Source organism: Scardinius erythrophthalmus, assembly GCF_964197995.2.
Source record: "Scardinius erythrophthalmus genome assembly, chromosome: 22".
Taxonomy (NCBI): Eukaryota; Metazoa; Chordata; class Actinopteri; order Cypriniformes; family Leuciscidae; genus Scardinius; species Scardinius erythrophthalmus.
This window is the reverse complement of record NC_138242.1, coordinates 29,413,729-29,428,039: the sequence shown is the minus strand read 5'-3', so window position 1 is coordinate 29,428,039 and position 14,311 is coordinate 29,413,729. Positions and strand designations below refer to the sequence as shown.

The following is a 14,311-nucleotide window of genomic DNA, read 5'->3' as shown; positions in this document are numbered from 1 at the left end:
GTCTCTTTAAGAGCGGATGCACGGGTCCAATATACTGATATACTGATTCACTTAAGACATAACCGACTGTGTATACAGGGATACCAGCCGGGTATTTTGACATAATTTGTGTGGATTTGTCCGTTCAAGTGCAAGAAGTTAAAGAGAGCTCAATTCAGTATTCACGGCTTTCTGAGTGATGAATTGAGTTCCCTTTCACGTCTTTTTGCACTTGAATATTTAAATTGGCAAGGCTTAAACCTTCGTGACGATGAAGCGCTGTCCCGAGCGTTGTTCACGTTCATGTTCTCACAGTATTCTCACATTGTTAGAAATCATAAAAATGCTACCGGCCAACGGCAATTTTTACATTTTAGGCCCTGTACGAAACAAAAAAAGTGTAAAATGCATAGTTCCACATAATATTCTTTAAAATTAGTATGCAGGATACTGTATAAACTGCAAAGTATGCATTCAGTATGCTAGTATTCCACTCTGAACACATCCCAACTGTTTTAGACCATGGACAGTGTTTCCCACACTCACCTAAGACACACACAGACGACTGTGTGCTTGTAACAGTCTGAAAACCAACAATGGTCATACAGCCCATTAAAGCATGTTTAACACACACACACACACACACACACACACACACACACACACACACACACACACTTCCAGAATCCATTTGATGAGTGGTCAAAAATAATACATCCATCATTCGCTGTTTTCTCTCCATTTTCCATCATTTTATCTGCTATCTCTCGCCTTATTTTCTTCTATCACACATCCCAATACACCTCTTAGCTTTTTCATTACATTTCTCTCTCTCTCCTTCTCACTGTTTATATGCGCGTCTAATAAATATTCATCAGCATTTCATTTTTCACCTGTCTAAAAGTGCCAGCCAGGTGGATATTACAGGAACTCTATACATTTCACTATGGTGCGACTCTTGCATGCTGGATCAGAACATTTCAAGTCAACTTGAAACCAAACTTGACACTTTAATTTATTAAATCCTTTTCACTTGCAAATATCTCCCAGTATGGCAAGAAAATGCGAGTGCCGTTTCATGCTGACTAAATATTCAAATGACTCACTTGTTCCCTCAAGTGTTCATGGACTATGTTACATAACCGTGATCTTTGAGCACAGCAAAGCCAGTAAGAATGTATTAATTAAACATTTCGTATTGTTCATTTTCTTTGCTTTGCATCTTCCAGCACTTTCTGTTTCTGTGGGTGACTATGTAAATGCATTTCATCTAGAGGTTTGAAGACCATCTTTACACACGCCACGATCCGACAACGACAGCCACTCGGAATAAATATAAATATAGGACTATGGCATAAAAATCCACAACATTAAATAGACACACGGTCGAGCTTTTCGAAAATGAAAAGAAATCAGAACACAGCAATCTTTCCTATAGCTATTTAATCAATTCCCCTTAAGTATCTTTTAGCAGCTTAGCGAATGATAACTTGGCACTACTGAATTGTGTCATTATTTGCTTTGTCTTAGGGTTAAGGGTCATAAATGACTCATAAATGTCTATCTTCTCTCATCTTTTGCAGTCTTGTCATGAAAACATGAGGATTGTGGGTTGTATTTTTCCATTTTAAAACTAAATATCCAGTCTAAAGCATCATTATTCTTTCACTGAAAAGAGAATATGGTACCGGTGGTCGCGACATCCGTTTCTATGTTGAAAGCATCTTTAATCGTGTTATGGCAGTTCCCATAACAACTGCAATCTGCACAGCAATAACTGAAGTATTCATTACTGTGTGGCACAGACATATTGTCTTGTAAACTTCTAGCTCACTCACTGGCTTTTGTTTATGTGATCACTGGAAATATTTTCAAGAGTCAAGATAAAAGGTCAGGTGTGTACTCTGTTCCAAAACCTAGTGAGCTCCCTTGTTGTTCACTGCCAACATAGGCAGCTGCCATGCTAATAAAACAATTAATAAGCATAAAAATACAAATATTATTAGGCAGAATAGTTCATTTTTAAGTAGTTCAAAAGTGTGAGGACAGTAATAAGAAATTTAGACCTCTTCAGCAAGGATGCATGAAATTTATAATTTATAATATTTCAAAGATTTCTATTTCAAATAAATGCTGCTCTTTTTCAAAATATGAAGCAGCAAAACTGTATACAACACTGATAATAATCAGAAATGTTTCTTCTTGAGCAGCAAATCATCATATTAGAATGATTTGTGACTCCGAAGACTGGAGTAATGATGCTGAAAATTCAGCTTTGATCACTGGAATAAATTATATTTTACAATATATTCACGTAGAAAATCGGTATTTTAAATTGTAATGATATTTCACTGTTTTTACTGTGTTTTTGATCAAATAAATGCAGCACTGGTGAGCTGAAGAGACAGAAGAGCAGAAAATATTACGGTAGTGTGTGCATATATATATATATATATATATATATATATATCACACACATTTTGGTGCTTGTTGCAAGGAATTCTGGGATTACTTTCTCTGACATAGAATGCTACGTTCACATTTAGCAAAAAGAAGTAATCTTAGAAGGCAACATAATGTGCACATGCTGCCTACATCGACAGCCCACTATGATTTGGAACAGAGATAATGTTTCTGTCCTCTTGTAGCGTCTACAAGTGTGTGTGCAAATGAGTAAGACAAGAAACTTCTTCAGAAACATCACTTTTTACCCTTGAAACAAGTTTTAGCTTGTTGAAAAAGAATACTATCCGTAATTATCCTACAACAAACATCAACATCAACCCCCTACCTCAGTGAGGACTTTACCGTGTCTTCAAGCGTAAGGCTTTGTTTTTAGTCAGCGAGATTCCTGGATTCAAGTAACGGCGTTTCATCTACTATGGATGTTATCTGTAATGCATAACAGGCTTAGATGAGGCTGTCAAATCAAAACAATACAGAAAGGCATCATGAACGAGCCTCGGGCTGAGCTCGCACTCAGAGAGCAAAACAAATCTGATGTACGTGTGTGTATGTGTGTGTGTGTGTGTTCAAATAAGCTCACCGGACCCTTGAGCTGCCTTGGAGTGTTCATTAAAATACCACGCTGTTTATGTTCGCTGCTTCTGTATGGAATGTGAGTTTGCGTTTTTCATTTCACACCTTCCATGTTTTTACACCCTTTCCTCCGCTGCTGGTCGAGTGGAGTAGATCGAGGTCGGGCCTGTATCGGACAGGGGGCGTGGCTTTCTGCACCCGCCAGGGGGTGTGTCATCAGGGAGGGGGCGTGTCATCAGGGAGGGGGCGGGATCTGAACCCCGAGCAGCTCGTAAGCGAAAATGTTCCAGAAGATGGCGAAGAGGAGGAAGGTGATGAAGGAGAAGATGAGCACCCACCAGGAGCACTGTTTATGCAGAGATTCCTCATAGCTCCGCAAGATCAGCAGCCCCATGCTGATGCCCACCACTGCGCCAGACAGATGAGCCATGAAGCTGGGCTGCGGACCGGAAGAGGGCAGCGGCGGAGAGAAGCGCAACCACACGGCACGGCCCACCTCAGAACTCACTGTTAAAGAAAGAGGGAGAGATTGCCAAATGTTTGGAATAGTAGAGAAGTCTCTTATGCTCACTAAGGATGCATTTATTTGATCAAAAATACAGAATAAAATATTGTGAAATATTATTACAATTTAAAATAACTTTTTTCTATTTGGATATATTTTAAAATGTAATTTATTCCTGAATTTTCAGCATCATTACTCCAGTCTTCAGTGTCACATGATCCTTCAGAAATCATTCTAATGTGCTGATTTGCTGCTCAATAATTATTTATTAAAAATATATGTAGAGGTCATGTGAAAACAATGTAGCATACCACTATTCGAAACGATTGTCAATGCATTGCATTGCATATTTCTATTTTTTAAAATAGTTTGCAGTATTTAGTGTATACTGCATAGTATGCAATACAGTCTTCCATTCTGAATATAGAAAATAAAAAACAACAGTACACAGTAACTTGCTAGTATGCTATTGTGAATTTTTTTAAATAGTATGCAGTATTTAGTGTATACTGCATAATATTTAACATGCTAGTTTTCCATTGTGAATATAGGTCATTTCAGGAAAAAACAATAGTACATACTAATTCGCTAGTATGCTATTGTGAATTCAGCCATAGCCTATTTTTTAAATAGTATGCAGAATTTAGTATTTACTTCACAGCATGCATTATGTTAGTCTTCCAAATTGTAGGCAGTAATAGTATATTCTTTGATGAATGCTGTGTAGTGTGCAGTATGCAATAAAGAGTCCATTCCAAAACAAGCTTTAAAACTGAAAGGCAACTCATAAATAGAACAAAACAAGTGTTTGTGTGCAGTCTGTTCCTCTCAGATGTTGCTTATTTAGCACAAATTTAGAGAACTAAAATTACTTACTGCAAACAAGTGCAAGAATCATCCGCAGCAACTTGTATGGACACTTCATACCGGCCCAGTTCTGAAACACAAACACATCCGTGTTAAAAGGCGTTACGAAAAACCTTAAAGTCGTACTGTATGCCACTTCTTTTTTTAAAGCAAAAATGTGAAGCTACTGTAAATTGCCATCACTAAAAATATAAAAAATTATTTCGGTAATTGAAATAAAGCTGAAATAAAATGAATTACAAATATTAAAACAAAAAATGCAAACAAAAATTGTAAAACTAAATGAAATAAATTGCATTTAAGTAGAAGCACTAAAACTGAAATAAAATAAAGCTAAATAGAATTTCTTTTTTTTTTAATGGCAAAAGCACACAATTGAACTACTGTAATCTAAAAACTGAAAATATAAAATCAAATAATACTATAATGGTATAACAATAATACTAAAATAACACTGATTGCCAATGCAATCCATTTTTACTTTCATAATATTTTCTATTAAAACAATGTTCAATGATAAATCTGTACATCAAAATGATTAAACAGCTATTTGGCTACACATGCACTGATGAATTGTTTTCAATAAGACCAGAAACATGTAAAAGTCCATTTTGATTTCATGCTGAATTTGTGCTTGTAATAAGTCTCATGCACAAAAACGTGTTATTTGAGCTGTAAAGCTTCTAAATCGTCCTTAAATTCCCCACACACAAATGAAAAGGCACTTATATTCCCATAAGAGGCCGTTCAGAGCCATCCGTCAGCACACACAGACGCTGAAGAGACTTTAGGACTCTCGCAGGCCTGTTTGTATGTGCGAGTGATTACAGACTCTTTGATCTTTAGGGAAGCCGCAATATAAAGCATCCGGAGAGATTTATCCCTCTGCGTTTCTCTATTCCTCTGCCCGATTCCTCCTTTTCATTCATTCTGACACAAGTCACCATGGCAGCAGTTAGTTTGGGTTACCATGACAACGTTGGCGAGATGTGCCGAGCAGAGAGCATAGACCCCGCCGGACCCGCCGACCACTGGAGCTCGCATGTCTGTGATGGACACCGTCAGTGAACCTGAGGAAACACACCGGCACAGGTTTAGTCTTCACTAATGACAAACAGTGGGAGTATGCATTATATTCTGTCTTGCAAATCCCTCCACCAAGACCACCAACAGTGAATTCATGCAGAGTTATGACATCATGTGAATTGATACATTTGAAATTCTAATATGTGATACATTGTTTCCTGTGATTGTGATTCTGTGTAAATGTAAATGTGCGACATTACAAAGTCTGTTTGTTGCTTTCATGCGGCTTTTATCAAGTAAAATTTCTCCTGATAGGCAAATTTAATTTATATAATTGGCTCATAATGACATGAGGGGGTCCCTCCTGCACACTAGTGACACACACCTATTTTTCTGGATTATATTTGAAGTTTAATAGAGAGTGTCTTACTGTCTTTAAAATAATAAAAAAAAAAAAAATTAGAATTTAATAAGGATTGTATTCATTAAAAAAAAATCAATTTAATATTTTTTTAATATTGTAAAATGTGATAAAATAATTTAATTTAATACATTTACTTTTTATTTAATTTAATAAATGTATTTAATTTAATAAATGTACTAAAAATCTTTTTAAATTACATATATTTATATACACATCAAACTTAATACATTAAAATGACATGCCAAAATTTGTAAAATAAAATGTAATAAAATAAAATAATTTAATTTAATACATTTAATATATATAATACATTTTAAATATATAAAAAACCCTACTGACCTGTATTTCTGCATTCCTGGCATCACTGTTGTTGACCCATTTAATGAATGTATTAAAAGGTAATTAATAGTTGTCATGTAATTATAGGATAGAGCTGCTCTGCTGCAGACTAAACACTGAAGCACTACAGGAACTACATTTTGACATGTTCAAACCTACCGCCATGATGCTAGGGTGTTGCTTTTAGTACATTGCGATGTGGTTGCTAAGGTGTTGTGGGTGGTTGCTAGGGTGTTCTAGGTGGTTTCTTACTAGCCCAAGTGAAAAGAGTCCACCTAATTTAATACAGAACACTCAAAACCACAGCGGCATAAAACACACCCAATAAAGCTAACTCTGCGCTGTAAACTAAAACCTCATTGGAAAGCGAACATGCATGCAAAACGGGTGCGATAATTGAATATTGGCAATTCCTGTGTGTGTGTGTGTGTGTGTGTGTGTGTCAGATCGTCTACACACTGAGCTCTGCTGCGCTCAGCACTATACCTCTACCACCATCTTCATCATCCTTCTCTTTTTTCCGTTTCGTTTTCTTGAAACTCTTTCTTTTCGCACATCCCTCTCGCTCAAATCCTCACATTTCCCTTGTCTTTTCATCTCTTTCTCACACACTCCTCATTTTCTCTTATCTGTTCTTGCATACTCTATTTTCTCCTTCCTTTAATTTCCATCTGACTTTCTGCGTCCTCAACATGGACACTTGCTCGTACAGTGTGTCAAAACAACACGTGTGTGTTGTAGGTAGTGATGATTTGGCATTTGTAATGATTGAGTAAATATGATATAACACGAGTATGTATTTAATTTCATCATATTAGTGTTCATCTCATTTGCTATAGTTGAGCTGTATTATTCTATATCACGGCTATTCGAGTCTGTTCCTGGACTGGAGGGTCACGTCCTTCAGGGATTTGCTCCGACTCTAATTAAACAGACCTGAACCAGCTAATCAAGGTCTTCAGGATTACTTAATTACACACAACTGTTTGATTAGGCTCTGAACTCCGCAGAACACGGTTCTCCAGGAACCAAATTAAACAGCACTTTATATGACTTTTATATCTCCTACAGGTGAAATTACAGCTTATGAAAACCCCAGATTCAAAATCACAGAAATTTTGAACATTTTCATAAGCTGTAAGCCATAATCATCAAAATTATAACAAACAAAGGCTTGAAATATTTCACTTTGCATGTAATGAGTCTATATAATATATTAGTTTCACCTTTTAAGTTGAATTACTGAAATAAATGAACTTTTGCACTATATTCTAATTTTTCGAGTTTCACCTGTATATCTCTTTTTTAAAAAAAATAAATTAAAAGAGAAAAAAAAATGATTTACAATCAATTAAAATTTATTTCATAATAAATAAATAATTTCATTACAAATGTATTTTAATTGAATCAGAAAAAAGAAAGAAAAAAAAAACGTAATAAACATTCATTTATAGAATTTACATGGTCAATACTATATATATTATTGCTTTATTTTAATTTATTGTATATAAAAAAATAAAGTTAATAAAAATATATTTTAATTTAATAGAACTTTTTTAAGTGTGTGTGTGTGTATATGTAAGCCTAATCATACACACTTGCCCTGAAGACCTTTAATTAATTGGTTTGGGTGTGTTTAATTAGGGTTGGATTAAAACTCTGTAGGACGTGTGTGTGTGTGTGTGTGTGTGTGTGTGTGTGTGTGTGTGTGTGTGTGTGTGTGTGTGTGTGTGTGTGTGTGTAAATAATTCACAGATTATTGATTAGGTCATTGCCCACTGGTGACATGTCCATCATAAATATGAGCACATTCTCCTGGTGAACTTGTCACAGTGCAAGGACAGCAAGAATTATGCGGACACACACACACACACACACACACACACACACACACACACACTAACTCACCAGCGACGACTCCTGCCATATACAGCAGACTGATCCTCAGGATCCCATGAACCATCTCCAGAGGAACTCCAATCATCAGCTGGAGAAGAGCGTTGAAGCCCAACTGCTCTAACCTGCACAGACACACATCCGGAACAAGAGACATCAGCTGTTCGGGACGGCTAAACACAGACTGAGGAACAGCCTCAGAACAATGTCAACTTTTGTCTCTCATCTTTTAAGAACTTAACCTTTCTAAGTTCCCCTGGAATACCTGACAGGATTGATCCTGCTGAGCAATCAGAGGAAGCACTTCACATCTACTTCAACAGTTTAATGTTTCTTCATTAGAAAGAGAGATTTGTGATGCAATTTCTTTGCTTTACAAGCTCAGGATAATTCAAGGATAGATAAACATATGTTATGCTCTACAATATGTTTCTTGCATTAACGCAAACTGCATGTGGTGCATTTAAAGTAAACACACAGCCCATTTTACTTTTGTATTTCTCAGTTAAAAAAAAAGAAGATATTCTTAGTAAATAATGTGGGCCTGATTTAATCCATTAGGAATTCATTGCATGGTAAAAAAGTATCTCAATATGACATGATTGGAGGAGATGGGTTGAAAAATGGTTTTCATGACATCAGTTGATAAGTAAAATCATTTCAGAGGTGGAACATTTTGATAAAAGATGACAAAGACACTGTTTTCTTTAAAATAAAGTGCACAATAAGACCAGAAACATGAAGTATTTCATGAAATGTAAAGCTTGTAAAACTCAAATAAACAGATTCTAAACATGGATAAACAGTTTATCCAAGGAACAGTTTCCAGTTGCATAATACAGCTGATACTCATCTATAAACGGAGATCTTCATTCGTCTACTTACCCAACATGCATGAACATGTAGCTGAAGAACCTCCAGATCTGCGCGCGGTGCCCGGGGTGATACACCAGCGGACTCTTCATGAAATCCGGCTGGTACGTTTGCAACACCCATTTATTGAGCATCACACCGTAACACATGAACACTATGATCTGGAACACACAAACACACACACGAGTTCAACAGTCTTGACCCTGTGAATAATGACATTTATTGAGCATTTAGACTAAAATACTCAAATAAACCTTTAAAATGTTTGCATGTGCTCTATGATGTTGAGAATCATATTTGATACAGTACATCAGGGCTTTTATGGCTCTTAAAGTATGATATAGGAGAATATGGAGATCACACTCGAGGAGTTTTATTTAGAAGCAAAAACTGTGCAAAAAATATGCAGTTTAGTGCAGTTGTTCTTTGTATTGCCAAAAAGTAAGATGAAATTCTGATCGCTTGTAATGTAAATCAATGATTGAATCAGACTACTTGTATAAAATGCATATGAGATTATATTTACATGCTTAGTTTTATGATCAAAGCTCTGTAATGTGTGTGTGTGTTACAACATATAATACAATGCAATATGATTATGATTGAGAGATTAACAAATAAACATTCGTAAAAAGGCTGATAGATCATATTTGATACATCTTATCATTTATTATGATAAAAAAAAAGAAAGATGTATGGATAATCAAGTAAACTTAAGTTGCTTCAGGCCAGTAAGTGTTCATCTTGAAATAATACAAAGATATTAAAGATATTATGTTTACTTTTAAAATCAGTAAAGATTTCACAGTAAAAAAGACTATAACTATAAAACCTGAAGGGGATGTTTGAAAAATTATGCCTTTTATTTGCTTAAAAAAGTATGAACTATCAATCAGATGACAGAAAACATGATTGTGTAACAGGCTTTTCAGAAAAGTTTTGATCATGTTGATAATTTAGAAATTAGTTTAGTTTAAAAAAATAAGGTTCCAATTACAACCTTTGGTTACACTTTATTTTACGGTGTCATTGTTACAGTGTAATTATATATTTAAGTATTGAGTAATATTAATTAAGTGCATGTACTTAATATAGAGTAAGGGTAGGATTAGGGTTTGGGTTAGTTGCTGTAATTATGCATAATTTACTGTTATTACTATTGTAAGTACAAGTAACATGTAACAAGGACACTAAAATAAAGTGATACCCAACCTTTTTAACTTTTGCTAAGAAAGTTTGGTTACACTTTATTATAAGGTGACGTAGTTACATTGTATTTACACAAATAAGTCCTGAGTAATATTACTTTACTACATGTACTTACTATAGAGTTAAGGTTAGGGTTTGGTTTAGAGCATAATATATGCATAATTTACTGTTATTACTATATGTACATGTAGTAACACGTAACTACGTCCCCTCTAGTTCTTTAGAAAACCTACAGACGGGTGCATTAAAGAACGAAGAAACAAATGAGCTGATCTGATGAACCTATAATGCAACCTGAAGTAGAAAGAGCCTTAAAGCAGCTCAAGAGTTCAGTGAGTGTACCTGTACTATGGTAATGATGGCCATGAACACAGGAGGGGGGCAGATTCTGTTCTGATGGAAGTACCATCGGCGGTCCGTCTCACATGGCAGAATCTCGTAGGCCACATAGCGCACAAAGCGCTTGTACACGCCCAGCCCCGTCTCATCCAATAGGATCTCTCGCTGCAGTGTGCGACGCCCATTTGCAATGGCTCTGCGAAAACTACTGGAGCGCTTGCTGTTCAGCTGAGAGAGACAGAGCGAAGAGCTGTAATTTATGCAGAATGGCTTGCTTAACATATGTACATGTGTTACAACATTTCAGGGCAACTGTACTGTATCTGACACACTTCATTAAATCATTAAATGAGAATGTTTACATAAAAACATAAACTTAAAAAAAACTTTTAAATATACTGATAACCTCAAATGCATCAACAGTAGACAACTTATCAAAGTGTCCTTTCCAGCAACCGTGGGCAAAAATGACACATAGATGTACAGTGTTATACCAACTAACACAAGCCTCCATCAGGGCAACACATGGCACTTAAAAAAAATGCTATAAACATTAACTAAATAACAAAGTGTATACAATACCCTAATAGGCATAACTTACAACAAAGCATCTTTTTTTTTATTAAAATGTAAACAAACTTGATGAATCTTTCAAGGACTTCTGGCAATGCACTCTACACTAAATATAAGGTATTAAAAGGTATAAATAAAAAACATGCATTAAATAATGTAATTGTATACAATATTTGTTATTAATTAGATTTTTTTATATTTTAACATATAATTATTAATTAATTATTATAATTTTTTTTATATCTATTTGATTATTTCTTGTACTGTCTTTTAAAATAAATACTTTCCCACCATGTATGATATGATGACTTACGGTTGGGTTAATCAATTAAATTTAGAATTTTAATCGGAATTTTCCAAAAAAAAATTATAGTGTATTTATGTGTGATTGTGTATATACACTCTTAAACAGACCTCACAATAGCCACATTTTAATATTTAATTGTTAAAAAATGTATTTGCAATTTGTAATATCTAAAACATTATTTGACCAATAGTTTATATATATATATATATATATATATATATAATGTACTTTCGTTTAAAATATATAATTTTTCACCATATAAAGTATGATAGCTTGCAGTTAATCAATTAAATTGAGCATTTTAATATATGAATTTTCTAATTATAAAATTCTACAGTGTATTTCCTTGGGATATATAATATATATAGACACTTTAAAAGACCTCACAACACACACACACACACACACACACACACACACACACACACACACACACACACACACACACACACACACACACACACACACACACACACAATCAGAGACATGACCAGTTTAATACTGTGACTTTCTTACAGATTACTCCATGTATGCAGGATTTCTCACACTCTCTTCTTTCTTTTCCCTCTTTCCTTCATCTCCCTCATGCCCCAGATTTACACTTCACCCAAATCCTTTTAAATTCATTGCTTTCTCTCCGGCTCAGTCTCAGTCTCTCTTCCTGTAGAACATGGTTTTAAATCAACGTATGTCTTGAATTCCAGCAACAGAAAAGTGCCATGCATCTTCATATCATATTTCTGAATGAGTCTAGCTAGATCACCAAAACTGTCAACACAGAGCACCGCAGTCATGTGTGTGTGTGTGTGTGTGTGTGTGAATGTGTGTATTAAAAGAGCCTGCGGCAAAATTGATTCAGCTGTCTGTGCCAGAGTGAAAACACTTACGCCCCCTCGTATCAAGAGTGAGGGAGTGAACAAGGTCCTGAGAGGAACACGGTTGGGTTTGTAAAGGAAGCACGTGGAGGTTCAGCAATTACAGAGCTGAGACCTGCAGTCTATTACTGACTGTGAGAAGAGCTTTTCATTCATGAACACACACACACGCAAACGGCATTCATCTGCTCTAGGTCTCATAGAAATAACATGACAATCAAATATCACACTCGATATTTGTGCATCAGAGAATCCATATGGTTGCATGAGCTCACATAAACACAAACACACTGCAAATGTGTTTCTAAACTAGCACTAAACTAGCTAAATCGATACTAAAGTGCTAATTCGATCACTAGTTAAATGACTTCCAAATCCAATACACAACACTGATCAAACTTTAGTCTCAGAGTAAAATAAATAAAATAAAACTGTATATATATATATATTACCGTTCAAAGTTTTGGGGTCAGTAAGATTAAAAAAAAAAATAATGGTAATTTTTTCCACAAGGATGCATTAAATTGATGAATAAATTCAAAAGCAAGAGTAAAGACATTTATAATGTTACAAAAGATTTCAATTTTAAATAAATGCTGGTCATTGAACTTTCTATTCATCAAGGAATCCTGAAAAAATTTATCACTATTTCCACTAAATTCTGAAGCAGCACAACTGTTTTCAACATTGATAATAATATAAAAAAAAGTTTCTTAATCATATTAGAATGGTTTCTGAAGGATCACTGAAGACTGGAGTAATGATGCTGAAAATTCAGCTTTGATCTCAGGAATAAATTAGTATAAAACATATTCAATAGAAAACAGTTATTTTAAATCATAATAATATTTCACAATTATACTGTTTTTAATGTAGTATTACTGATTAACTAAATGCAGCCTTTCAAAAACATTTAAAAAATAAAACACTTTTATATGGTACTGTAGCTCAGAAAACAAAGCAGAACATTTGTGGATATCTAGTTTATGTGTGATTCTTGCATGACTCCAAATGAGTGCAGTCCATATCCGCAGTGCATGCTTATAATGCACACAGTAACACAACTGTGTTTCTCAGAGCAGACATATCCAAAAATCCTGGAAGTTGCATGTGTGCGTCTCACCAGTTCTATGAGCTCCTGGTAGCAGACGTGTCCGTGTTCGTTGCTCTGTACCAGCGCCAGCAGCATCTCCAGTTTACTGGGGTCCAGCTGTAACTCATGGTGCTCAGCTAGACTGGTGAAGTTTTCCACTGCTATGAAACCAGTCTGCTCTGGGTCCAGCTGAACACCCAGCTGAACACCAGCAGAAAGAGAGAAGCAGCACATGATTAGTTTATACACACCATATGCACCAAATAAACGTAAAATGCTCCATGTGCTTTGCATTTGCTTGTATATTTGTTATACAAAAACCATGTGATCAGAATGTAACAGTATGATTCAACATTACGCTAAGGCATAACTGGAATGACTCCCAGTGGGTGAGCAATGACATCTTTTTGCAGTACATGGATGAATCTGAGATGGATAAACATACAGAACGCTCTGCAACAGAATAACAGCAGATGTCTTTACAGTGCATCAAACTGTTTGAGCAAGAAAAAGAGAAAATCCTGTTTTCCATGATATGACCTCTTTAACATGGATACACACACGGTAAGTTCGAGCAACTGCGGTTGTGACTCAAACGAAGTCATTCTGCACAATACATCTGTCAGCTACACACACAAACACACACAGTCGAAGATTCTGTGACCATTACCGTGTGAGTGTGTGTGTGTGTGCGTGTGTAACTATCAGCCTGAAGCTTTTCCCTAACAGATCCAAGCAGGAAAGACAACCCAGGAGAACACAAACACGGCTATTTATGCTGTCTGAGTTTACTCTGAATTACTTCTGTATGCTATATTTAAATTTCAGAAGACAGATGTGGTAAAAGAGGAAAAGGAAGGGGAGGAAGAAAGGGAAAACAGTAGGGAGAGAAAGGAAGGAGACTAGGAAATAAAAGGAAAGCAATGGAGGAAAATTATGAAGGAAGGAAGGAAGGAAGGAAGAAAGG

At 35.5% G+C, this 14,311-nt stretch overlaps 1 protein-coding gene across 1 annotated transcript in view; it reads right to left on the bottom strand.

The window, feature by feature from the left end:
* Positions 1-2,671: 2,671 nt before the first annotated feature.
* Positions 2,672-14,311, bottom strand: part of rhbdl1 (rhomboid, veinlet-like 1) — a 19,776-nt gene continuing 8,136 nt past the window's right edge. Inside the window, exons 2-8 of the mRNA XM_081352556.1 lie at positions 13,375-13,533; positions 10,500-10,724; positions 8,961-9,109; positions 8,088-8,200; positions 5,360-5,460; positions 4,400-4,460; positions 2,672-3,525 (exon numbers count right to left, since the gene is read on the bottom strand). Of these exons, the coding sequence (XP_081208682.1) occupies positions 3,254-3,525; positions 4,400-4,460; positions 5,360-5,460; positions 8,088-8,200; positions 8,961-9,109; positions 10,500-10,724; positions 13,375-13,533 (1,080 nt within the window). The 3' untranslated portion in view covers positions 2,672-3,253. The remainder of the gene's footprint in view (positions 3,526-4,399; positions 4,461-5,359; positions 5,461-8,087; positions 8,201-8,960; positions 9,110-10,499; positions 10,725-13,374; positions 13,534-14,311) is intronic.